The 26,533-nt window shown below is 49.9% G+C and overlaps 1 protein-coding gene across 3 annotated transcripts; it reads left to right on the top strand.

Annotated features, from left to right (window-relative positions):
* Window positions 1-508: 508 nt before the first annotated feature.
* On the top strand, window positions 509-26,184 carry PIP4K2B (phosphatidylinositol-5-phosphate 4-kinase type 2 beta). 3 transcript variants are annotated; one of them, XR_012664166.1, is made up of 11 exons: window positions 529-782; window positions 10,301-10,398; window positions 12,542-12,638; window positions 16,592-16,744; window positions 17,517-17,663; window positions 18,028-18,066; window positions 19,444-19,557; window positions 19,857-20,115; window positions 20,506-20,609; window positions 20,780-20,998; window positions 21,309-21,398. XR_012664166.1 is itself a non-coding variant. In XM_075116906.1 (10 exons), the coding sequence occupies exons 1-10, from the start codon at window positions 606-608 to the stop codon at window positions 21,387-21,389; spliced, it is 1,269 nt and encodes a 422-aa protein (XP_074973007.1). In that variant the 5' UTR covers window positions 509-605; the 3' UTR covers window positions 21,390-26,184. The 3 variants fall into 3 exon arrangements, 1 of the variants encoding a protein (XP_074973007.1); XR_012664167.1 differs by lacking the exon at window positions 20,780-20,998 and adding an exon at window positions 23,576-26,184 and having other exon boundaries at window positions 534-782; window positions 21,309-21,967; XM_075116906.1 differs by lacking the exon at window positions 20,780-20,998 and having other exon boundaries at window positions 509-782; window positions 21,309-26,184.
* Window positions 26,185-26,533: the final 349 nt, after the last annotated feature.

Here is a 26,533-nt window from a genome sequence, read left to right as displayed (position 1 = left end):
CTTATTGGCCCCTTCAGAAGGGGGCGTGGCGTGGGCGGGCGCATCCACCCCAACTGGGCGAGACCATCTCCGGGAAGAGGAGGAGGGAAGGACGCTTTTTTCCCCTCTCCCCTCTCCTTCTGTCCAACCCTTTTCGTGGTTCCCTCTCTCACCCCGAGCCGCCCGGCGCTTCCTCTCGTTCCCGCCGCGGGTTGAGCCGGGGAGGGGCAACGGCCAGGGCCGCGCTCCCGAGCGTCCGAGGCTCCTCCTCCTCGGCGAGGCCATGGTACCGCCCGCTCCCCGCCCCCTCAGCCCTCCGCCATCTTGGCGCCTCCTCGCAGCGGGGCCGGAGCGGGCTCGGCCGGCCGCGGCGGAGCGAACCACCGCGGGGGCGGGGTGGGGGGAGGCGGGGACGGAACCACTGCGGCAGCGACGGAGGGGGGACGGCGAGGGGGAAGCTAACGGGCCGGGCCGGACCAACGGGCGGGGGCTGACAGGAGCGGGTGGTACCACCGGGGGACGGGGGGGGCGTGTGCCGGACCGGGCGGAACCATGCGGAGGCGCTGGTAGGGGGGAGCCCGCGGGAGGGGGTTCGGTCCGGCTCCCGGTGCCGGTCCGGGTCCGCCATGGCCTCGAACTGCGCGGGGGGCTCGTCGACGGGGGGCGTCGGGGCGGCGCTGGGCTCGGCCCTCAGCGCCAGCAAAACCAAGACTAAGAAGAAACACTTCGTGTGCCAGAAGGTGAAGCTTTTCCGGGCCTCGGAGCCGCTGCTCAGCGTCCTCATGTGGGGCGCCAACCACACGGTGAGCGCGGCCCCCCGCGGGCCCTCCCGCCCCCTCAGCCGCGGCCCTCCTCCCCCTGGGTCGGGGCACTCATACTCCACCCCCCCCCCCCCCCCCCCCGGTAGCGGGCCTATCCTCTCAGAGAGCGCCCCCCGCCCCCCGAATCGGGCCCTTCTCCTCAGCGAGCCCCTACCCCCCCCAGGATCGGGCCCTTTCCCTCAGCGAGCGCCCACCCCCCCCTAGGATCGGGCTCTTCCCCTCAGCGAGCCCCTACCCCCCTGGATCGGGCTCTTCCCCTCAGCGAGCCCCTACCCCCCTGGATCGGGCCCTTCCCCTCTCCCTCAGACAGGGCCTTTTCCCGCCCCCCCCCCCCCCCCCCCCGACCAAGGTCGTCGCTCCCCGGATCATGCTCGGTCCCCCTAAATCGCAGCCCTCCCTCCCTCTGGCACCCCTTCCCTAATCCGGGGCCGTCCCTGGACTCCCGCTCCCAGGGCGCCCCGGTGTCGGGCCCGCTCCCGGCCCGGGGGCTGCCCGCCCTGGCAGGAGGGTCTCCGTGGGGTCTGCTCCTGCCCGCCGGTGTCCCTGTCCCTGGCGGTGCCTTTCCCCTGGGGTCGGGGCTCCTTCCCCAGAGCATCCCCATCTCCCGCCATTGCGGGGGTCCCTCCCAGACATCATCTTCCTCAAGCCCGGGTGGCTTCAGCCTTTCCAGCTTCTCTTTGCCGGAGCGTGCCTGCCCCCTCGCACCCGCCATCTGCCTGCGTCCCCTTCCCCAGCACCCTCCCTTCTCTTTCCCCAGACTGGGCAGGGGGTGGGTGATGCCATTTTGGTTTGCGTCCCTTCGTGTAGCCCTGGCACACCCCCTCTCTGGCACCGGAGGCCCTGAGGACACTCATTTGACACCCACAGCGCTGTCCCCTGTCACAACCCCAGCCTTCCTCGCTCAGGGCAGTCCCTATATGCACCCCAGTAATGGTGAGGGGACGCCCATGTGTCACGACCCACACGCACCGTGACAATCCCGTTCCTCAGTTGGCTGTGTGAGGAGAACTATATGTGTGTCTCCTCCATCCTGAAATACAAAAGGGTCTTTTTGGCCCCATCTGTCCCGCCTTCTCTCCCTCTGACTTCAGGGTTCAGCTACCAGAACTCAGGCCACGTACATCCTCCAGACTCTCAGCCTTGGTTTCCCTGGGTTGGCACGAGTCTTAGGAGGGAGCTGGGAGAAGGTCCCTCGGAAACATCACTGAAGGCTTAGCTCTTTGATCCACCTCCTTTGGAGGTTCCTAAGACCATCTTTGTATTTTTCTCTTGAAACTTCTCCCTCGTCTGTGATGGCAGGCACGAATCTCGTACTGGAATAGATTTGCCTCTGCTCTCTGGCTGCTGTTCTGGGAGAATATTCAGGTGGTCAAAGAATTCAGAAACCTCATCCCTCCCTAAATTAACATGCTTTCAGGGCTCAGGCACCTATTTCTGCAGTGGATTAATGGATGTTTCCTAGAGAGTGAAAGGGATTTAGGTTTAACTTTTGTAGGAACAAATAACACACACTCAAAATTAGAATTGTATTTCTAGCTTGCCTGGTGATAGAGTGAAAGCTTCCAAATGTAGTTCAACACAGTGCTGTATTTCTGAGGCAAAGGATGTTCCCAGCCTTGCTGCCCAGAGCCTTGCCCAGGAAGCAGGATAATGAATTTAATCAGGCTTTGATCAGCGGTGCTATTAGGAGGCCTGAAGAAATGGAAATTGGTGGGATTCTTCTGAGTTTCATTTGTGGCCTCTTGGGGACAGTTGTTACTTGGTGGCAATTAGTCTTTTTCTTTTGTAGTTGTCTGGGTTGTAGGAATCCGGCAGCTTTTTTAGCCACTGGATCAGGACAATATAACTTTTGGAGCACTTGGCTATGAAATATTTAGTCAAAGGGAGGAAGGCGAGCCGACAGTTCTGTGTGAACGCTAAGCTGGTCATGAGACTATATTGGATGCAAATTATGAAGAAAATGCCGCCAGAAGGGAAGATGGTATCCTGAGGGGCTGGGAAGGGGATTAGAAAACCTCAGCTGCGACCTCCTCACCCTTGGACAGGCATCCAGGATTTCCCAACAAATTCTTGCTAGTTCATTTTCCTCCACCTCCCTGCCACCGATCTCTGTCTGCATTTGGGTGAGCCTTGTGAGTGCCTCGGAGGGCTGGTGGCTGGTGCAGCCAGGCTGCAGAGCAGGCTGCGAGCTCAGGTGGCTTTGGTTACTCAACACATGAGCAGCTGCTTCTCCCGGTCTGTGTTTGGGCGATGATGTTGGTGCCCTGGTTGTATAGGAAGTGGAATTGCTTATGTGCTTCCAGCAGATGGGTCTGGACAGTTTAGGAATATTTTCAGGAGTATCTTCAGTCTTTGATACAAATCTTTTGGGGCGTTGTTCAATATTTGGTTTCTGAACCACAGTTTTGCCACAAGGGATGAATCCCATGTCTGTGGAGCCCTGTCCTGACATCCCTGCAGTAGGAGGGGGAGAAAACTGCTATCAGCACAAACCACGAGGCTGTGCCTGGAAGATTGTGTCAAAAATGCTTGCCTTAGAGATGAACTTTTTCATGGACAAATCAAACAAACCACCATTTTATGCAATCCACCATTTCTGTTGACTGAAGAAATTCCCTTAGGTCCATTAACTGAGTCTGGCAACAGTTCGGCCCTGCCTTGTGTTTAAACAAGCTTGTTAGCAGCTGGTGTGAATACAGGCAGCGATGGGTCTGGAGAGGATCAGGAGCAATGATGTTAGCACACCAAGAACAGGAACTGGTTTCTGGAACACCAGTCCTAAGCATTTCTGTTTAAATAGTGAGCTGGGTCTTGGCTGTCCTAGTGGTCCCAGCGAGCGTTTAAACCGAGTGAATCGGGATCGGGGTGGGGCTGTGGCTGGTGTAAGCAGGGCCAAACGTGGGCGGTATTAGTCCGACAGCTAAATTTTGAACTAGAAAACCATGGAGGGGAGGGGAGGACTCGTGCAGATAAGAGGGGAAGGTGGAGTCACAGAGGCTCACCCTTGATTTTTGAGTTTTCTGTAAGGTGATGTAAAACTTGGCAAACGTGGAGATGGTTCCTGGGGAAGCTTTGCTTGCGACTGCTGTTGTCATGGCATTGGAAGAGGAGATGCAGCTCCTCAGTGTTGGTTATGTGCATGTTGCTCCACGCACGTTCTCCGTGCCCTGGCTGGAGTTCGCCGTACATGGGAGCTTGCCAGCGGCAGAGGAAAAGCTGTGATGGTTCTGGAAGGGAGAAGCCATCTTGCACCGAACAGCAAGATGAACACAGCAGTGTTGTGTGATGCTCTGGAAACCATAGAAACGGTTGTAAGGTCCTGAGTATACAAGGCACTGGGATCCTGGTGAGTTTGGGGGTTGTTGGAGAGGTGACTCTTGTTTCTGTTCGTTAAATGAAGGGTCGAGTTCATACAGGCCGTGATGATGCTTCTCATGGTGGCAGTTCATCAACTGGAGAACGATCCCTGGAGTTCTGTGGATGTTGGCAGGGGTAAGGGGTAGCCATAAACAAACCTCATTTTTGTTGAAATAGGTAGATCTCTTCTGTTGGCTGTGTGGATCTTGCCTGAGGCAGCCTCCTGCGCTCCAGAGGCTCTGATACTGGCTGGAGCACCAGCCGATCTCCAAGGACCTTTAGGAGTGGTGCCAGCCAGTACAAAACACAGCTATTTAGTATTCAAGTGAAATAGTGAAATTGGGATGTGCAGCACGCTTCTGCCTTCTCTGCAGTGTTGTTTTTGGTGTTACCATGTTAATTCTAGCCAGAGCAGCATCTGCCACATATCAAATGTTGAAGTCCTATAAATTGGTACTGGCACAGGGTAAAGAGCGTGTACTTGTGCTTTCCAGCACTCGCTGTCTGCTGTGGCTCTAATTGACCTCTGGAGAGCGCAGCATATGGCAATGGCCGTGATAGCCCGTGTCAACCATTGAGGCCGGTGGCTCCGAACTTTCTTATCCTGGGTCCTCCTGTTAAAATAGATTCCAGGAGCCCGTTTCCTTCCCAGGGTACGGAGAGAAAAGATTTTCCTGGTCAGTTCAGTGAAGAAGGTGGGGCTTAGTTGCTTGCTCTGCCACCGACTCGTGTGGCCGTGGGTAGGTCGTTTAACCTTTCCATTCCTCAGCTCTTGTCTGAACCAAGGGAGGCAATAGCTCTGCCTACCTGCAAGTGCACTGGGAGGATGGATGCTTTCCAGTGGTCCTGAGGGTGACGCGATGGGTGACAGGCTGCCCTGCGTTGGCGGGGCAGCAGGGTAGCACTGACTGATTCCTCTGCCTGTGGCGCAGCGTTGCGCTGCAGCTCTGGCAGGACATGGGAGTGCTTTCCAGCAGGCTCCAGAGTACTTTTGTTCAGGAAGAGGTGGGTTCGCTGTCACTAGGGAATGCTTTTTTTTCCTCTTATGGCATGCTGGTGTCCCTAGAGCACCGACAGAAATTATTGACTCCAAGATTCATGCTTCCATAGCATTGCATGGGGGTTTTGTGAGCTTGGATACTGATTAATCATGCTCTAATTCATGGAAAACAGTATTTTTTTCCTAAAACCGTTACCCGGTTGCTGTGTTAAGCTGTAGCAAAGTTTTGCTGCAGATGTGGGTTTGTCTCCATGCTAGTTAAAGCAATTTTGGTATGTGTCTTTTACCTGCTTCCCTGGAGTATTATAAAGTTTAACTAACGCTTACAAAGTACTTTGAGATGCCTGATTGAAAGGGTTTGAGAGGAACAAAGTATTTTTATTTTCCTGAGCAAATTCCTGTTGTAAAGAATCCTAGAGAGTAGACTCACACACTCCATCATCTGGATCTTGTTAGTAAACAAATTGCATTTTCCCATCAATTTACTAATGATAATTACCACTTTGAGGCTACAGTCAGGTTTTGAAACAAATTTATGCCTGGCCCATTCGTTCTAACAGCTGTCCCTGAATGACACAGAATATTGATGTGTCTTTTATTGAAAAGGGAATTGGCTTTGGTGGGGAAGGCAAATTATCAACTACAGATAAACCCAGAATCGTGCTGACTGGTTGCTCAAGAATTCAAGTGACCAGGAAATACAAGCTGAACGGACAGAGGGGAGTTGGTATTTTTCTAGCACTTTAAGGCCAGGGGTGGCTGTAGACTTCTGAGCGGCATAGGCAAAACTGAATTCTGCTGACTGAGGATGAAGGGCCTGGCCACTCCTGCGGGGGGAAGGGGGAAGCTGCTGGCTGGGAAGCTGGAGAAACAGCGGGGCTGAGCTTGCTGTTCCTCCGGCTGCCGGGCAAATAGAGGAGGAGGGCAGCAGTTGCAGCTTTGGAGAGATGAGGGTCTTCTCTCCGTCCCCTGCTGCTGTTGCCCCAAGCCCTGGTCCCTCCTCCAGTGGCACCAGCCTTCCTTTCCCTCCAGGGCTCTGGCTAGGATCATGGCTGTTCTGACACACTGGGCAGCCTGCTGCCCTACCTCTCTCCTTGCTGGGGTGACCTCCGGACACACCGGGCTGCTTGCCTTGCTCGGGAAATTGCTCCTTTGTTCTCAGAATATGGTGAAACCAGCAGAGAAATGTGAAGCATCTCTTTCTTAGTGCCCCTGCTGTTGCCTAGTGAAAATGTCAATTAGTTTGTCTAAAATCTGTCTTGTTTTTTAAATCCTCTGAGCTCCACTGAGATTCTCTGAGCCTGGTGCGTGTCTGAGTCTTTTGTGAGGCTGATGGGCATGTGCCATTCACGTTGTCTGGGGCCTGCGGAGGGGCAGGACCAGTGTCCTGTGTCTTTCTGCAAAATGCAGGTGGCAGTGGTAAAATGCACTTCTTAATGGTGCTTTCAGCCTGGACTGGTCCCTGTCAGGTTGTCTATTTTCTACCCAGTGGGGGAATAGAAAACTCTTGGCATAAGAGGACTGTGCAAAAACTTGGGCTTATTTTCAAGGGGATTCAAAGGCAGATTAGGTCTAAAAAGCTGGATGACTTACAGAAAACGAGCATCATGCTGGGTCTGGAGGCAGATCCCTGGCTTGAAGAGCTTGTATTCTGAAGTAGCTGTTCTTAACTTTTTCCACTTTGGGGACCTCTAAAGCCTTCGTAGTGGAGATGTGGAAATACCCCAGGTGCAGGCTGCTGTACAGCACGGACCTGCTCTTTGCAGTTGCCGTGCTTCTCAAAATAGCCCATGACCCCTGCGGTGAGGGACCGAGGTGTGTGACTGCGGCGCTGCCTGTACCTCTGCTCTCTGCAGCTGCCTCTTCCAGGACAAAGAACCAAGCCCAGGATCTCGCTGCCCACCTCGTGGCCAGCACCAGCCCCAGAGATCTCCAAAGCTCCAGGTACAGGCAAACTTCCTACAGCTGGGTGACATCTCTGTGGGAGACAGGCGGCTCAGACCCGTGGGAACGGGCTCCCCGGGAGCCTTTGGTTGCTGGGCACCTCATTGCTATGCACCTTGCTGTGACCTTGCCTTCTGTAGCATAAATACACAGAGACGCACACTCTGCTATATATAATCTCCTGCTACACGCCTCTCCCTGGGGAGAAGGCGAGAGAGCAAACATGTGCCAAGCGTTAGTCACGTTGCTCTCGGAGGCTGCTCAGATTCCACCATGATAAGCACAGGAGAGGATCCCCGTAGAGTGGTGCTGTCCGCTGCTTTCGTTTGGTCAAGGTCTTCTAGGGTTTCACTTGGCACCATGCTGCAGGACCTGGCCTGATAACCCTTAGGAAGGGATACTGGATGCTGAGGATTGTACTATGGGAGGGGAGAGTTTGGGGTATCCCTTTTCCAGCACAGTGTGGGGACTTCTCATTCCTTTCCCTTTAGGATCCTGAGGAAGGTATCAAGCATGGGAGTTACGGTGGGAGCAGCCAGTACACATCCCTCTTGCTTAAAAAACAAACAAAACAACACAAAAACCAACCAAATAAAAAAAAAAAACTAACCAAACCCATGTTTGCTTTCAGACTGGTGTCAGGAGCAAAGGCCCAGTAGCCATCTGACCATGAGCTGCCTTGTGTGGTGGAGGGCAGGCTGTCAGTGCTGGGACTAGAAATGGCCAGTTCAGCTCTTTGGCAGCAATTCCAGTCCCCAGCCCAAATCCCTTCCTTCTTCCCATCTCCTCCAGAGCTGGAATCCTGAAGCATCCAGAAAGCTCTGCTGTACGCAGCTGGAAGGAGGGGAATGGCTTCTGCAGGGGGGATTTTTTTGGCTGTTGTCAGGCTGTTGTATCTTGGGAAGAGTGGGGGAATCTTTTAAATGAGATGAGGTATCCTGGCGCACCATTTCTGCCAGTCAGGAGACTTGCAACAGGTACAACATTTGCTTTGAGGTTTCTGCTTTGGCAGAAATGAGGACATGCAGAGACGTCTTGACATCTCACTTTGCTAGCATTTGTGTCTGAATTTCTGGCGGGGAGGAGACAATCTCCAAATCGCTGTTCCCTCTCAGCCATCAGCACCCTTCCTCTTCTCTGGAACAAGCTGATAATAGCTTGTTTGTGCCTTACCCTCCGCCGAGAAGAGGGCTGAGAACAGGCATGTCTAAGGAGCTGAGCTGTCGGGTTTCCCCTCCTGTTAGACAGCAATAATTAGTGGCTGGCGGCAGCGCCTCTTTCTTGATACAGAATTAGGTGTTTTCTCTTCCCCTTCTTCACCCTGAGGGGAAATCACTGCACGGGGCTGTCTGATCCAGCTCCCTGCAGTAGCTGGAGGCTGGACACCAGGATCTGGGAGATCCCTTCCTCACCTGCGCTCCTCTTGCCTTTCCTCTGTTCTAGCTGCAGCTGGAGGAGCGGCTCAGTGCAGGATTGAGCCTTTAGCTTAAGCCGGGGGGTATTGGCCTCCCTGCTCCGTTGTGATTACAAGTGATGGGAGGCGTATGACATTATTTACTCGTTCATCTGTGCAGCATTCTCATACATCCCAAAGCACTTCATGGGAGTGCTTAATGCTCCTTGGTGCTGCTGTAAAGTAAATACAGGGGAGGGCTTTGAAGAGCACCATCTCCACTCTTAACGGAGCGGCGGCCGGTTTACTTTCCGCTTATCTGTTGTGTGGGATGACTGTCTCTGAAAATAGTCATCTTTTCTCTTTGCAGTGTGTATGTGTCTTTCTTTCCAGTCTGACGTTCGTTAAATCTGGTCTGTTTTTTCATTGGTAATGATGGAGAAAGGATGTGAAAAATACGTACCTCATCAAAGGCTTGCTCATATAATTAGACAGCTTACGGCACATCTCCGGAACTGGGACTGCCTTGGTCCGTGCAGAGTTGAACTGTGCCTCAGATCCTGCTGCAGAATGGCTCCCGTATGCCTCCTTTCATCTCCGCCTCCTCCTCGGAGATGTGGCAGCAGCTATTTGGACGGTATTGTGTGTCCTCTTGCACTCAAGGAGTGGGGAATCCCAGAACTGGAGTCCATTTCCTTAGGCTGATGGCTTGGACCCTGTTCCCAGTCAGCCGGGAAGTGCTGTGTGCTTTCCAAGCGTGCTGGAAGTCGCTTGGCCTGCATAAGGTTTTGGTGCTGGGAACAGACCCCAGGCCTGACTCCTAGCCAAACCCTGCTGTTGCCAGTGTTGTCTGCTTCTCTCCAGCATTACCTGCTTGGCACAGTAATTATGGGAATGGAGTTGTAATGAAACTGCTTCCTAAATCCAGCATGTTAAGAGTAGCTCAACTAGATGGGCCTTACGTGATTCCTGTGAATGAATGTCACTGGGGCCGTCCTCAGAAGAGGCAGCTCAGAAACGTGCTGCCTCTTGACCTGCTCTTGAACGCTGGCACATCCTTGTCAGCGCACGGGCTTGTCTGGAGCAGGGCAGCCAGATATAGTCCAGAAGTGGATTTTTTGTTTTTTACTATTGATGCTTTCGCTGCTGGGGGCTGTAGCATGAGCCTGTCTGTACAATAGTAGCTGAACGTTCATTCTTCTGCTTCCCTGTATCCCTGTGGCTGCCACACATGACTGAGGAGCAAAAACAATCTAGTGGAGTGACTCATCCCTTTAGAGAAGGAGGGATAAGAGCAACAAGAGACAGCAAGCATAGAAACAGCATCCATAGGGGAGCTGTGGTGTGCTGCACCAAAGCTTCCCAGAGACTGTTCTGCCTGGCCACGTTGAAGACTTTGGTCATCTGTGATTTGTAACAGTGAGAACTAGCTAAGAAACTGGCTGATCCAACATTTCCTAAACAAAGGCAAAGGTGATTTATTTAAAACATAAAATCTGCTATTTCTTGGTCTGTAGGCTGGTCTCAATTCTGAGCTGTATCTTGGGTGATCAGTGGAAGGTGAACAGATGAAAGAGCCGAGGCTGGCTCAGGAGTATTCGCTGCATCATTGAATGAGATGTTTCTGTGGCTTGTAACCTTGGTGTTCTCCAGGTTGCTTCAGCACAGCAAGGCGCTCTGGAAGTTTATTGGGTTTTATTGCTTCAAAAGCAGCTTCTGGGGTGTTTGGCATCCCCCTAAGTCCATTGACGGTAACTGCGGGCAGTGGAACTTGGGGTTTGAGTCTCCGTTTCCTTTCTCTTTTAGATCAACGAACTCAGCAATGTTCCTGTCCCTGTTATGTTAATGCCCGATGACTTTAAAGCCTACAGTAAGATTAAGGTGGACAATCATCTATTCAACAAGTAAGTAGGTGCTTCCCAAATTGTTTGTCTCTATAATTAGAGCTCTTTGCTGTGGGGGCAAATGGCGAGGCAAAGGCCTTTTGGTTTGTTTCCTGTTGTCGTGCCAAGAGGATCTGGCTGGGCTGGACGTGTGTCCGAGTCTGTGCCCTGCCCAGACCACTCAGCAGGACATGGCGGGGGGTCAGTCTGTCACTGAGAGGCTGTCTTGTGGTTTGGTTTGTATCCTTTGAGTGACGAGAAGTCTGGTAAGGCCAGGCTCAGGAGTGGCACTACTTAAAACCAAAGCTAGTTACACGTAGATATTCACTGGACTGGGTGGAGGACAATTCATATTTTAGAGTTCATAGAGTGTAACTTGTCCAAAGTCCTGGGGCTGGAGTTTGCTGCACATCTCAGTTATTGTCCTGGTTTTGGCTGGGATAGAGTTAATTTTCTTCCTAGTAGCCGATGTGGGGCTGTGTTTTGGATTTAGTATGAGAATAATGTTGGTAACGCACTGATGTTTTAGTTGTTGCTAAGTAGTGCTTACCCTAGTCAAGGACTTTTCAGCTTCTCATGCCCTGCCAGCGAGCAGCTGAGAGGGGGCACAGCCAGGGCAGCTGCAAAGGGATATTCCATACCGTACGACATCATGCCCAGTATATGAATGGGGGAGTTGGCTGGGGGGTGGCGACTGCTGCCTGGGAACTGGCTGGGCATTCGTCAGTGGGTTGGGAGCAATTGCATTGTGCATCACTTATTTTGTGTATTCTTTTATCTTTGTTATTATTTTCCCTTCCTTTTCTGTCCTATTAAACTGTCTTTATCTCAGCCCACATATTTTACTTCCCCCCTGCAATTGTCTCCCCCATCCCACTGAGGGGGAGAAGTGAGCGCACGGCTGTGTGGTGTTTAGCTGCCTGCTGGGTTAAACCACAACAGTTATGCATAAAACTGATGCAGGATTGTCTCTTGACTCCTGCTGTGCCCTGTCTGGGTGTCCTGTCCTGACCAGCAGAACCCAAATCCCAAGACCATGGAGGAGAGGGCAGGAGTTTGCTCTCTGTGACCTGTTAGGTTCCCTGCCTCTTTGAGACTGTTCCCTGGCCCATGGGGTTTGTATGGAGTTACCCCCTTCTCTTTTTCCCAAAAGATCAATTTTTGGAAGCCCTTTTAAAGCCGTGGTTGTGACTGGTGCTCAGAGCTGCGTTCTCCCCCCCGGTGCTATGTGTGCAGGGCTGCAGTGCTCCCTGCTTAATGCTTCATTTTCACTAAGTTTCACAGGGATCAGCTTTTGAGAGTGGGAGTGTGATTCAAAAGTTTGTCTTCTCTGGCACCTACAATTTGCAGTATCTGCTCTTCCCTCTTCTCCTACATAGATTTTAGTTTCCCACGTATCGGTGCAAAGGATTCTCATTGAGAATGAGCTGACAAAATCTCCCACTGTGTCCAAGCAGGAGCATCCTCTCTGCTTCTTCCCACTGGGCAGAATAAGAGCTGTGGTAGGGAGTAGATGCAGCATCCCTCAGCGATGGGGAACATTGTCTGATGTCCACTGTATTGTGGTCTGGGGTGGCCCCGTTCCTGGCTGGTGAGGCCTGGCAGCCAAGCTTGCTCTGTAATGGTTGGGACTGGTCTGGAACATGCCAGACTGGAGCTGATTCACCCCCTCTCCTTTGTGTTCTGGGTGAGATGGTTTGTCTTGTGTTGACCTTTCTTTTGACGCACGAGTGATCTGATCTGATCTGAAATCAGAGGGCCCCCCCCTTTCCTCCAGCTTTTCATCTTAAACAGTAACAGTGTGTTGCAGGGGGCAGCTGTGTTACTGAACGGAACAAAGCAACAAAGGAGGAGGAAAGCAAGAAATTATTCTGTCAAATCTGTGCTTGTGACAGGGGAGATTGTTCTGTAAGACAGACATCCTCATCCAAAGGGCCTGTTAGTCAAAAGCTGGATCCTGCAAACATTTCTATGAACAGCTGACTTTTGTAGGCATCCAGAGAAACAAGCTGCCCTGATGAGGGTAAATACTTGCAGAATAGAGCCCTCGTAGGTCAGAGGGGGCTTGGATATCCTGGGGGGTTAGCAGTGAAGTGGGAGAAGAGCTGAGTTTGATTTCATAAGCTGATCATTGCACAAGAATATCTTTTCTGCTTTGCCCTAGGGAGAACTTGCCAAGTCGCTTTAAATTTAAGGAGTATTGTCCACTGGTGTTCCGAAACCTCCGAGAAAGATTTGGGATTGACGATCAAGACTACCAGGTACCGTCTCTTCTCTCCCTGCCCTCCTAACACCTTTCTCTAGGACAGAGTAACCAAGCTGGCAGAGAAACCTTCCTGTGTGGTCAGTTTTTATGGGCTTATAATCCTGGTTTGGATGGTTTAACCATAACCCTAAGGGCGCCCAGCAATGGAGTAGATGTTGCTGTGCCAGGCACTGGGCAATTGCAGAATGAAAAGATGGTCCCTGCTCCAGAGCGCTCACAGTCTAGGCATAAAATAAGAGGCGGCAGATGGTTGCAGACAGGCGGGAGCCTGAGGATAACAATGATCTAGTGCAGAACATCTGCAGGGAAAATGAGTCTGTCGTGTTTTTACAGATTTGGGCGCTGCTTTAACCAAGTGCATGTGCCAAGCATCGGTGCTGTTGAATTGGGTTTATCAAGGTGGCTGCTGCTCTGGGACGTGTTTCCTAAGGCCAGAGGCTCAGACTTGCCTGGGAGGGAAGAGACATTTTCTTGTGTTAATACCACTGGGCTTCAATCCAGTGAAAGATGTCGCAACTCTTACTGCTACAGCAGGGCCACTCTTCCACACACAGCTTTTAGTCTTACGCACGCAGGAGGTGTGTAGGAGCAGGCTGCTTAGAGACCTCTTAAATGAGGGAAAAGCCAGTGCAGAAAAAGAGGGTGGCTTTGATAACTGGGTGGCTTTTAGCAGGCCAAGTGTTAGGTAATTAAACCCGGTATCTTTGGCACGCCGCTGCACTTGATAAAGGCTGGCAGTGTGCCAGCACTGACTGGTCGAGGGCTTCAACTAAAATACTCACTGGAATCTGCCAGCCCAGAGTGGCACGTTAGCGCTGGAGCGGTGGGTGAGTGGTGCAAGCTTCTTGCTCTCTCCTTTCTTTGCTTCACATACAATCCCAGCCATGCTCCTTTCTGCCTGTGTTGTGGGGAGAGGAGATGGGAGCAGAGCTGTTGCTAATCCCACCAAACTGCTTCCTTCTGGTAGCGTGTGTGTGTGCCCACACACACATCTGTGTATGTACCTGCCCCAAGCGTGTCAAAATTCTGTGTGGTTATATCTAGATTACCGCCTGATCTCCCCCGTTTCAAGGTTAATATAATTAAGTGATCTGTTTTCTTACTCCAGCTGCATGGCTCATGGCACTGGTGAGACACTGGATCTGCCTGATCCGGTTGCTGGTCTCATATGGTAAGGGGCCAGGAGCAGATGTGTAGCACCTGTGTCCCATCCTCTGCCCCTTGTTCCCAGACCAAGCGGGGAGCACGCTGCTCCCTCTGTGAGACAGGGTGACCTCTGAGGATACCAGGATCTGTGTTTGAGGCTTTCTGCTTCTCCTTGTAACTGTGTCTCAGTTGCCTCTCTCCTGGCTGCCAGGGCCCATCCTACTCTGCCGCCTGTTCTCAGGCATTCTGGGCACTCTGAGGGTGTTTGCTCAAAGTGAGACACGTTTTTCGAACAGAACTGACAGTCGTCTTCGCTTTTCTTCTGCAAGAGGCCGGCCATCCCCAGGAGGAATGGTGAATGCTGGCTGCTGCCTTGTGGCTGCCTGTCGTGGCTCTGGTCTGGGTGGCTGCCCATCTGCTGAGGGAGATAGAGCCGAGCCCAGCGTTAGGAGGCAGGTGCTGTTCTTTGTGCCTGTGTGTGCTCAGCGCCTCGTAGGTTGCGCGCACGGGCCTCTTCTGCTTGTGATGGAAGATCTCTTCTATTTTCAGGACATGGCTGCTCAGTCCATGCTTTTTTTGAGCACATGCCTGATAGGTTATTAATTTTATTTTTTCCCCTCTCACTGTCAGGCCTGTTCTCTAGGCAGCGATGGCGTTTTGCCAGGAGAAGCAGTACCATTACCTCCTGGTCTGTTGACAGTAGTTCATGCCAGGCTGTGTCTGGCTCTCGAGGAGGCTGTGTGGCCAGCAGCACCCTGCCCCTGGGGCTGGCTGTACCAGGGAATTACTTTGTGTGCTGCTTTCCTTCATACCTTGCATGCAGTGCTTGCATGCAGTGAAGTCCTAATTTTTTTCTCCTGGTCCATCCGCTATGGTATATTTCAGAAAAAATTTTCTCAGTTTCTTTTAAGAAATGATGAGAACCATGTGAAGTAACTTTCACAGAAGCACCCACAACCTTGTTCATTCTCAATACCTTGTTTATCATTTTTGCTTTACCTGTTGCTCTGAAGGATTACTTCTGCCATCTCTGGGGTAGAGCAGTTTGGCTCTTTAAAAGTGTCCAGCTAGAACAGAAAGCAAAAAACATTTATTGAGCTAAATTCAGGTGGATAAAGTGTGATGGCTTGAGTGGGAATCGAGCCAGGATGCTAAATATAACACCCGAACTGTGGAAGAGGTGGGAGTGACAGGAAGGGAATGAAGTAAACCTAAGGGCTATGAATTTGGTAATGTCCATATGTGGTCATGATTTCTGCTTCCCATCTCCTCTAGAAGAAAAGCTCTGTGGTTTTGAGGTGAGGGGTGATTAAACTGTGTAGCACAGACTCATTTGCAAATGTCAGCAAGAAGCGAGAGGGTCTTTTTTTTGTATGCCTGTATTTTCCTGACAGTTTCTAAAGCCATTGGCAGGAGTAGAGTTTTTCCCCTGCTTCATTAAAGTTTTAAAAGCTTTAAATGCTTCATTCTGAAAGGAAACCTCTCGGCTCACTTGCAGTGTGACAGGGTAAATCCCTCTTTCGCAGCAGGCTCTGCTTGCCTGCGTGTCTGCATCTGCAGAAGAGCAGGCTCCCTCTGCTGTCTGCTTTCAGAGAGCTGAGGGAAGGAGAGAACAGTGTAGCTGGCAGCTAAAAAAACACATCAATGAACACATTGTCCAGCCCTGAGATCCTAAAAGCCACATCTACCTTGAGCTAAAGACCACTATCCAGGTGTCGGTACCCCTGTGTTTCAGAGCACAACTCTCCCCATGTGCTTGCACCAGTGGCAAGGAAATACTAGTGAGAGCCTATACTGTTGGTTGACAAAATGGCTTCTGAACAGACCCTGGTGACTGGAGTGGTGGAACTGGAAGGCAGTTGCTGAGAAACCCTGGAGGAGACAAGCAGGGGACTGGTGACCTGACTGGGTTAGTCTGGAAGGTGTGAAGAGCAGTGGCTGTAACAGTGGGATGAGGCTCCCAGCAGGCCCCTACCTGGGGAGAAGGATCAGAACAAAGAGCTCACGTTGTGGCTCAGGGAACGTGGTAGATACTTGCTCTGCAGTTTGCATGGGGTTTTCCAATCATGCTGCAAGTATGAAAAGAAGCTGCAATGTTTCGTTGCTAAGGGTGGAGACAAGGATATAAAGACTGATGCTGCTGGTTGTCGGAAGAACAACCAAGCTATTTATACTCAATCTTTTTCGTCCAATTGTAAGAACAGCAGAGGCTGAGGGTGGCTTTTGGTTTCAGGGTGACCTGTAAAGAATTCCCAAACAATGAGACTTTTGCCAGTTTAGACTGCCTGCTGGTAGAAAAGAAGGCAGGCCGTTTCATCCATTTAGTTCTGGTTTTCCTTAAATGTTGGAAACATCCTGACAGTTCTTAAATTTCCAGGAGGAAATGCTAAGAAATCTCAGTCTGTGTATTCTACCTCCTTAATAACCCATTAGTAAAAACCATTTTCAAAAACGCATGCCAAGTGTTGGAGTAAAACAGATAAACAAATAGAAGGCCCAGATGAAAGCTCTAAACTCCACGTCCTGCCTTCTAAACGACTGGGTTAACCTCAGTAGTGCTGAACGCTCAAGGATGCTTGCTTATTAACGGTCACGACTGGAGTCCGTTTGCAAGTGTGCTCCGAAGCTCGGCCAGGACACTGTCATGGTTATGAAGGTGGAGCACAAAGTCTCTGGGATGTCTTTTGTTCCAGAGCTTGGTCACCCATGTCTCATCTGCCTTCCAAGACAGCTCTTCTTTCTCCTCCAGGGAGGTGGCAGCTCCTGCCTCTCCTCCCCACTTTTTTGTTCTGGTTCCCTCAGAACTCGGTGACACGAAGCGCCCCAGTGAACAGTGACAGCCAGGGCCGATGTGGGGCCCGGTTCCTCACCACCTACGACAGGAGGTTTGTCATTAAGGCAGTGTCGAGCGAGGACGTAGCAGAGATGCACAACATCTTAAAGAAGTACCATCAGGTACGGTGAGTCTGGAACCCTGGGAGGGGGTGGCAAACACTTTGGGGAGCATCTTGTGATTTGCTGGGCAACTGGAGCTTGGGTTCAGTGTGCAACCTGCAGAGCTTGCAAATAGCTTTTGCAAAAGAAAACTGTGTTCCGTAGCATCTGAGAGCCAGCTATGGCACAGCTGCCTCCTCCTTCACAGCGCTGAGCCCCTTCACAGCTCACCCTGTTCCTTACATCCGTGAATTATGGGTTGCTGGTACCTAAGATCTGTAAACACGCTCCTAATTCAGTCCTTTGAATCAGACTTTTCAGAGGGACGGGGGGGAGACAGTTACGTGCAGCAGGGAAGGGCAGGGCAAAGTGGGACAGCTGGAAATGTTCTAGCCTGGTCCATATTATCTGCCAGTCCCTCAGCTCTTCGTTTTCAGATACGTTCACCTAACCACAAGACATGAAGTTAGCCTGTGCCAACAGCAGACTTGCCCTGCTGAGACTGAGCGATGGACACGCACACCTAGCCTGTTAGCGCAGGCTGGTTGTGCACACAATGGATGCTCTGTCTCAGCTCAGGGCCGGAAGATTCTTACTTACTTACAAGCCCTGACTTGCTTTTCTTGAGACCCTAGGAGCCGTTTGCAAGCCTCCTTTCCTTTCACATCAGTGTCAGATGGCTGGAACTGGAGGCTTCGCTATCAGCTTCTCGCTGAGCTTGTGTTCTGTTGGAAATTGGTTTTGTGTGACCGTACTGTCTTTCTCTGCCCTTCCCTTCCCCGCTCTCCTCCAGTTCATAGTGGAGTGTCATGGGAACACCCTCCTGCCCCAGTTCCTTGGCATGTACCGGCTCACCGTGGACGGAGTGGAAACCTACATGGTGGTTACCAGAAACGTATTTAGTCACAGGCTGACGGTGCACCGGAAATATGACCTGAAGGTGAGCGTTTGGAGGGCAGTTGTGGAGCTGAGAGCTCCTTTTCCAGGAGGGTGAGAGTTGGTCATTGTAACACGTGCTTGACAAGGTCCTGGGCTTTGCTATTTGTTCAGGGGATTAGGTTTTGGGGGCTCTGGATGGGGCTTCACTTGAGGCTCAAATGTTGTTCCATTCCCCCATCCCGAGTGGGGTCTACCTACACCAGGGAGATCTGCAAGTCTATCTCAGGCATGAGAAAGGGGTTGAGCACTGATTTTAAAACTACTTTCGTTACTTTTCTGCATGGAGGAATTAAGTGGTGTCAATGAATTCTTCGGGAATATGACACACAGTGCAGCAACCCTCTTTTCTTTTTTTCTTTTATCAGGGCTCAACAGTATCCAGGGAAGCAAGCGATAAAGAGAAGGTATGGACTGTTCCTGGCCAGCCTTTCCTTCCTCCTCGTGGTTGGAGGCGGATGGGATTCAACTGATTTCCCTTTCCAAAGGGGTATTGAGCAGGGGATATTAAAGGGGCCCTGGGTGATAACCTGTTTGTATCCCACCTTCCAGGCTGTGCCCAGTAACTGCTCAGGAAGAGATGGTGCAGATCTGGTGCTGTCCTACCCTGCTCTCTTATGTTGACACTACCAGGAGTGGGGGGAACTTCTCGGGGGACAATCCCACAAGTACCAAAATCCACGTTAGTGCAATGGGGTCTTTATGGAAGGATTTCTTTGTAGCGCTCCCTGTCTTCCAAACCGCGTCAGGTCAGCAGTTAGCTTTTGCAACAGGTGCTTTTATAAACCAGAGCAGCTCCTCTCAGATTCTTGGCGTATCTCAGCATGTTTGTAAGATTAGTTTCTGGTGCCATTAGGGGAACTTACGACTAAGAATCCTGCCTCTGCAAAACTTCGGCTGTGATGCTGCATGAAAGGTCCTGTTAACATCACAGCAGTCACTCAGTCACTCATGGTACTGCATGTTGTGCACGTGGGATTTTCAGGTTTGGGGCCGCAGAGTAAGTTTAGTCCTGCCTGCCCTAAAAATAGATCTCTGGCATGAGCCAAGGAACTCCCGTTCACACCAAACACTCTGGTGTCAAGGCGCAGCTTCATCGTGCCCAAGTGTCTCCGGCTTGCGGGCTGTTTACTCTCTAGTTTTTCTGCTTATGCAGTTTGTCTCAGACCGTTCATAGTAGATCTATATAAAGCCACCACACGCTCGTATGTCTTTCTAAGAACAAAATAATATAATTCCCAGTTGCTCAAAGGGGTTGTGTGTTCTTCCATATCCCTGACAAATCCTCAGGGCCTGCTGAAAGCAGATTCCTCAAAAAGCAGTGGTTTTAATTTTTTCCTCAAGTCTTCAGGGAGAGAAATATTGTCTTTTTCAAGCCCTCACCCCTTCCCCCAGTCTGAAGTCAACAAAATGCGTTTCTTTTTTCTATTCTGGGAGCTGGTTGGACCATTGCTGGCTGGAGCCCAGCTGTCAAGCTTTCAGCCTGCAGCACGCCTTCCCTGCGGTCTTTAAAGTTGAGTTTTCTCTGCGTCTCCCTTCAGTTTCCCCCTAGGTACTGCTCAGTACATGGATTCATGGACAAATGCTGTGCTCTGCCTGATGCCATTTCCATACTTAGTGGACAGGATGAGCCACTTCGCCTTACAAACAGGCAGAAGATGCTGGTGTAACCCCACTCTCCAGCAGAGCCTCTGTGCAATCAACATGTTGCTAATGGGTCAGGGGACCAGCCCTCCGCCAGGAAGCAGGGCTTTGGAGAATTTGACACAGGCTTTTTGTTGCAGGCCAAGGATCTACCGACATTCAAGGACAATGACTTCTTGAATGAGGGTCAAAAGCTGCATGTTGGAGAAGAGAGTAAAAAGAACTTCCTTGAAAAGCTGAAGCGGGACGTGGAGGTAGGGTTTCCTGGGGGACAGCTTTTACTCTGTCTCCCATAACTGGATCCTCGCTGTGGTCTCTGGCTCAAGGGGTGCAGCAGTGATTGGAAAGCAAGTCATTCCTGGATCAGCCAAGCAATTACAGCCAGGGTTATGCTGATAGCGGTGGGCATATGAGCTCGTGTAGATTCTCTGGAGTCTAATAAGGGTTTAGCTCTCACTACACCCTTTCTATTCAGGGAGCTACTGGCAGCGTAGGACTGAGGATTTCGGATCCCACGTGGTTGCTGTTGTTCTCACTCATCTCTTTCTCCCAGTTTTTAGCCCAGCTGAAGATTATGGACTACAGCTTGCTGGTTGGGATCCACGATGTTGACCGAGCGGAGCAGGAAGAGATGGAAGTGGAGGATCGGGCAGAGGATGAGGAATGTGAGAACGATGGCCTCGGAGGCAACCCCATTTCCTCCTATGGCACACCCCCTGACAGCCCTGGCAATCTCCTCAACTACCCTCGCTTCTTTGGGCCCGGAGAGTTTGATCCTTCCGTTGATGTCTACGCCATGAAAAGCCACGAAAGTGAGTATCATGGAATGTTGCCCTGAAGAAGGGCTGGAGGGCAGAGGTGTCCCGTGGTCTGGCTGGGCTAGATGGAGTGGGAGGAGTGTCCACAGGGAGAGAGAGACCCTGCCAAGTGTCTCACCGTGGCTGTGCAGCCCCTTGTTGTGGATGGTGCGAGTTGGAATGGGTAGAAGTGATGCTTGGAGAGCAGTGGTGTGTTCAGAGAGCGCGTGGGCTTCCGGTGTGCTGTTCCCAGTCATTCTTCCCTGCCCTTCTGCAGCCTCCAGCTGCCTTGCTTTCTCTGCTAGTTGCATCAAAGCAGATCTGCCATGTGTTTCTTAAGGAGGGGCGTGCAGCTGGGCTTTGCTCACAGCTCAGGGTGTGCTAGCGACTTTCTTGCCTTGCTAGGTGCCCCCAAGAAGGAAGTGTACTTCATGGCCATTATAGACATTCTTACGCCATACGATGCAAAGAAGAAAGCTGCACATGCTGCCAAAACAGTGAAACATGGGGTAAGCAGCCTGCCACCCGCAGGGAGGATGGGCTCTGGGGCTTCTGCTTTGCCTGCATGCCTGCGTGTGTATGTGTGATGTCTCCTGACACTGATTTTTCTGCCAGTATGGAAATTCTCCAGTGATCCCGTGCCTAAGAGCAGGTCTTCCCTCACTTACTGTCTCCTCAGACTGTCTTGGAAAGACTTTCCCTCTGGTTGGTTGGAGATGAGTTGCATTTACATCCCAGTTTGGGAGGTGCCTGGTTTCCCTGGTGTGGCACCAACAGCCTCACAGAGCAGGAATGGACTGGCTGCAGGGGGACGTAGTACCCTGCCCCCTTCCTGGGGCCAGTCCTGTTCCCTGGCAGCAGTCCTGAACTTCCTAAAAGAGCTTGAAAAACAGCCCAGGTTAGTGGGACATAGAGTTTTTCATGCTCCTTTCAAATCTCCTCCAAACCATGAGGGAACAAATCCAGCGCTTTGACTCAGTGGTCTGCAGAAAATCCAGCTGGAGCCTAAAATCAGTTTCCTTGGGGATCTCTCTAGACCTCTCTGGATGTTGTTTTTTCCTAGAACTTGCAAGCTGTTACGGCTCTTTCCCGGCAGAGACAGGCTGTGCTGACAGCTCCCTGCTGCCCTCCCTCCTCCCCTTTGCAGTGCCGCAGGGTCTGCCCTTCGAGGAGGGTGTTGTGACTTCTCTCTCCTCTCTGCCTTGCAGGCTGGGGCAGAGATCTCCACCGTGAATCCAGAGCAGTACTCTAAACGCTTCAATGAATTTATCTCCAATATCCTGACATAGTCATCGTCAGCCTTCAGCGAGAAATGAAGAGAAGAGGGGCTACTTCCAAACAGAGAATGCAGCCTGTGACACTAAAACAGACACTGTAGCAGCATGTGGGGTGTGCATGTGTGTGTGAGTGTGTGTGTGTGCAAGGGTGAGTGTGTGGCACTGTGTGACTTAAGAGAAAACTAATTCTAGGTGCACCCTCCAACAGTCCACTTGACCCAGGTGGAAAAGTGGGTTTTTATGTTACAGAAGTGCCCAGACATAGATTTGAGGGCTTTTTAAAACAACAAAAGTGCATTGTTTCAGCACTGCTCTTTCTAATGACATTTTCTCCTCTCTGATCAAGAGAATCCCATAGGGATATGATACGTGGCACTGTATAAAAGGGGTCGCTCTAAATCACGTTCAGTGGGAGTGAAGCAGTGCCTGATTCCACAAACTACTACTTTTTTTTTTTTATTGGACTGTCTTTACCAGAAAGACATTCAAGCCCTTTTATTTCCCTCCTGGTAGGAATTGGAAGGAAAATAGCTCGCCATTTCAAGAACGGAAAATATTACTCTGATAAGGAGGAGTTCGCTGAACTTTAGGTAAATTCAGACTGGGACACTTTATATTTTTTGGTTAATTTAAGTAACAAAAACTTTTTTTGTAACTGCACTTGATTTACAAGAAAGACGAGGGAAATGAACATCTACCAAAGATGATCGCTTAAAAAGGTGTAACTCCTAGAACCTAAAAAAAAGACAGCGTGAGAAGTAGTAGAGGCATTGAACAACCTCAGATAATAACGTGCTCAGACCCATTGTGCTTTAAATTGGCCAGCTCTGAAGATTTCATAAAAGAGAAAAACAAAAAAGGCGTTTTGTACCTGTAGATATGGGATAGCATTTGACTATCTGGAACGTTTCCCTGTCGCACCTCAGTCAGGAATTGCCGTGTCTCTTAGATTACAGCTTCACATCGCGGTTCTGCCAGTGTTAATCTAGCTAACGTTCAGTCTTCCTTACTTGCCCGATCTGCAACAGGTACTTGAATTTGTTTCCTGGCAGAGGTTCTTTGGATAGTTGGTTTATTTTGCAAATGGCAATGTGACTTGCACACGAAGGAGTTGGACTCGCAACCAGTGGGGAGTGCTGGGAGCTGTGACTGTGGAGCAAGTTCCACTGCTCAAGAGGACTCGGGACTTGAGCTGTGGTTGTTTTTACTCTTCTCTGCTCCATACCCCTCTCTAGAGCGACAGTCGAGGAGTGGAAATATTTGAACACTTGCGCCAGATTATTTTCCCCCCCTAAGGAATTGGAACTGATTTGCGTGACTGAATAACGTCCTGTTTTGTCTCCAGAATGCTTGTAATATTTTTCACAGCCAAGCTTGTCAGACTTGCTTTGGCTTTCGTTAGCTCTGCTGCACAACAGTTACAGATCTTTTGGTTCTTTTTTTTTTATTATTTTATTTTCCTTTCTAAGCAGAATTTAGCGTTTCGAACAAACCTCTTGCGGTTGAAACATGTTGCTTATCTGCCTTGAAACTGTTTTCACATATGCCTTTGTTTCGGGAATAAGCTGTTTCGAATGTCTGTCCTGTGCTGTAACGCGTGCTACAGTTTGCTGTGTGGAATTCGGTCCTTTTGAGAGATAACTGGTGCTCATCACATCCTGGTAATTTCCCTAGACTAACGCTAGCTCTGGTCTGGATTCTGAATGTGGGCTTGGGGTTTTTTTTTATGTTCATACCCACATTCGTGATGTGAATCCCACAGGTCTCAACTTTGAAGGGGACAAAAAGGGGCTAAACTTTCAGCCCATAAGAGTGCACTGTAAATAGAGTCTTTAAGAAATCAAAAATGAATATTAGGGGTCATAATGGGATATTAATCTTTTTATTCATTCATGGGTCATTCCCTTTGTCATGGGACAAATTTCTTCTGCCACTGTAGTCCAGTCCCTGTTCTGCGTGATGTGGGGGCTAACACACCGTTGTCTGGGAGGCTGAAGAGTCTCGTGTCTTAAGGTGTGTAGCTGGAAAAGCCACAAAAGAAATGCAGCTATGAGAATACTTTTCAAAAGGGAGGACTTAGAGGGTATCATCAGCTTAGTTTTGTGGGCATTATATTGGTTGCTTTTCTCTTAAACAATAAGCACTTAAGTTTACTATCGATTAGAAATTAAATACCAATTGCTTTTTATTCCTGACAGTTTTAAAAATCTGCATTGAATCGCAACTTTGGCCTGGTAAGTTTGCCATTCTCCTTTTGGGAAATGAGCTTGTACCTTTTAAAGTGTTTCTCTTTAAATAGTGTATTTAGAAAAGAGAAAAAGGGGGGAGGAGGAGAGGAGGAAATTAGTGAACTGCAGGCATCCTGCAGTGAGACACTAGAAAACAAACAACCCAAAGAAGGTAGAAGAACGAAACGTGCATAACTAGGAGCAATGGTCTCATTCACTGAATTTCATGAACAGGAATGAAATTCATATGCAGTTAGTTCCTGCAGCAATCTTCACAGAAGTCGGGAGACGAAGGGCTTAAGAGCAGTTAACTGTATTTTCTTATTCCACTCCGAAGAAACTCCTGCTAGAATTAAATTGGCTGTCTCTGGCTCAAGCGGTTTGAGAAGCCCCATAAACTCTGTTCACTTCAGCACTTCCCCAGTTCTGCCACTTCTGTCAAGTTGCCATACTGTGTGTATTAAAGTAACTAAATGCGGTTTTCCCTCTTAATGATGTATTACCCAGGTATGTAACTTTAACATAAGCATTTTGTATATTGTTTACATTTTGAGAGGTAGCATTACGTTAAAAATGCTAATTTTTGTTTCTAGACAGTATTTTTATTACCAGAATAAGAAGTGAAGCTGCAAATATTTGATTTGTTTTTAAAAGGGACTTTTTTCTTTTGTTTTTGTTGGTTTTGTTTTGTTTTTTAAATCTTGTTTTAGGTCACTTTTTTTAACTCAAGTATTTAAAAGGAAAACCCAGCCCTTTCAATTCTGCTTTTACAACTGCTTGTGCTAGTTTGTTGTCTGTTTCTGGTGTGAATTTAGTTCTAGTTTGCTGAATGTAGATATTTCTGTCTGTAGCATGTACCCTGCGGAACACTTTACACTGAAGTGCATTTGACTGAAAACCACCCTCGGCCAAAAGAGTTGCAGTAGACAGACGGATCACTCAGATCTGGGTCAGAGTGCAGGGTTTTTCAAGAAATTGCAGTGCAATTCTTTGGTCAACTGGAGTTTCAAAAAGAAAAAGGAAAAAAAAAATAGTGTGCATTGTCTCCAGTGCCCGAAGGCAGGGTGAGTTTGTGTGAGAAGCGAGCTGCAGGATCCATCGTGCTGCCGGTACCAAGGGTGTCTCTCTTTCTGAACACGGGCCTAATCTGTCAAACTTTAAGAACTAAAAACTGCTTTGAAGCTAGAACTTACCTCTTCCCCATTGAAATAGCTCCTACAGCGTAAATGAGAGCGGGAGAGGGAAGGCAGAGCGCGGAGTCACAGTGTGGGTGCTGTTCTGCCCCAATAGTGCAATAAAAACCACTCAAGAACATGTTGGGTCACCCTTTAATAGGACCCACGTGTTCTGGAGGTACCGGGCAGCACCCACCCGTGGTGTCACCTTTGGTGTCAGCGCGAGGAAGAGGGGCTGGTATTTGCTATATGTAAGAATGTCAGCAGGAGTTCACTTCTCACAGCAGGGAGCGGTGGGATCCTTCCCCCCGGTCTCATACACGCCTCTGATTGACCTGGTTTTAATTATAAAAGCAACGATCGTGAAATGTGTCACAGGGAGAACTTCTGGGGTAGTAGGTGACTCCAGATTTCCTGCGTAAATGAGGCTGTACTCCCACATCCAGGAATCCTAGTTTTGAACTGGATTATCAGCAGCAAGAACACTAAAACACTTGAGTCTTCGTTCCTTTTCTGGGAAGAGACTCCTGCTTTCCCCTCCAGAGCACCGCCACGGCTACCTTCCGTGGGGACGTCTTGCCCCTTAGCCCACGAAGGGCGCAGGGCAAGGTTGTGTCGTAGTTACGGGCGGCGTTTGGTAGGGGTTGTCTTAGCCTCCGCGGACGGCTGCTTCCCAGGCCTGTGGCTACTATGCGGTCTGCGTAGATGCCTCCCTTCGAGCTGCACAGAGGTCAAAGTGTTTAACCTCGAAGTGGTACAAACCTTTCAGAAGTCAGTGTCTGTGTCCTAAACTTGGTTTGCAACAGTGCGTAACCGATCTGAGACGGATCGTCCTTAGAACAGCCCCAAAAACTAAACAGCCGTTCTCTCCCCGGCTGTGTCTTGGTGCCCCATTTCAGGTTCACCTGTCAACTTCCCCTACTTCTGCAGAGCCATTCTCCAGTATCCGTATTAGCCACCGCTGATTTTCCTTGCTCTTTGAAATGAATTCTTGTGTGATAGCGATGGCAAAGCTCGGGGAACCAACTGCTGGACACCCATTTTTAGTGGTTTCAGTTTTTGCCACTCAGAAGTTGTGCTGGTCTTTGTTCAGCTGCACAACGCGAGAAGCAGCTGGATCGAGTTGTGTCCGGTGAGCGTGTTACGCACAGGTCACAAGGGTGGGCAGGGCTAATCAGTGCAACTGAAAAAAATGTGAATAAATTAAGTTTAATCTAAAACTTTTAAAAAAAAAAAAAAGCATTCTAGGTTTTTTTCACTGCTGTTTTTTAAATAGGAATTTAAGTCCTCTGTGCTTGTCTGTTTGCTAGGAGCAGTTTGAGACACTGTTACTGTTTTGAAATGCATGCATGTTACAAGATGAGTCTCCAACCAGAGAAAAATAAAATTAAAACTTTGTGTACATCTGTTCCTTACTGCTGTCCTCTCTTAAAGTGCGCCAACGATCAACTGTTACTCCATGAGGTATGTGGTCGTTTTAAGTCCTACATTAACCACAACTGGAAAAGTCTTTATATGTGCCTGTAAAATGGGGGGATTTAAGTAAGGACTGGTTTTACCAAGTACCAAGTCCTGGACACGAGAACAAATTAGGTTTGACAGGGAAAGTTAATACAGCCACACTGTGTGAGAGACACTGCCGAGGCCCCGGGGCGCAGGTGAAGCGTGGGCACTCACAGGTATGGGTGTACTGAGGGATTAGCTCTGCTGCCATGTAAAACCCAAGCTCCTTCTGGTAGCTTTAGAGATGAGA

The sequence above is a fragment of the Phalacrocorax aristotelis genome, chromosome 23 (genome assembly GCF_949628215.1).
Source record: "Phalacrocorax aristotelis chromosome 23, bGulAri2.1, whole genome shotgun sequence".
Taxonomy (NCBI): domain Eukaryota; kingdom Metazoa; phylum Chordata; class Aves; order Suliformes; family Phalacrocoracidae; genus Phalacrocorax; species Phalacrocorax aristotelis.
Note: the sequence above shows the minus strand (reverse complement) of the source record. Positions and strands in the feature narration are given on the sequence as shown.

What these genes read in the sequence shown, in the direction of transcription:
- PIP4K2B (XM_075116906.1), top strand. Translation starts at nt 606, where the DNA reads ATGGCCTCGAACTGCGCGGGGGGCTCGTCGACGGGGGGCGTCGGGGCG. An exon ending in AAGCAAGCGATAAAGAGAAG is followed by an intron (nt 18,067 to 19,443) that starts GTATGGACTGTT and finishes TTTTTGTTGCAG; the next exon opens with GCCAAGGATCTACCGACATT. An exon ending in CGCCATGAAAAGCCACGAAA is followed by an intron (nt 20,116 to 20,505) that starts GTGAGTATCATG and finishes TTGCCTTGCTAG; the next exon opens with GTGCCCCCAAGAAGGAAGTG.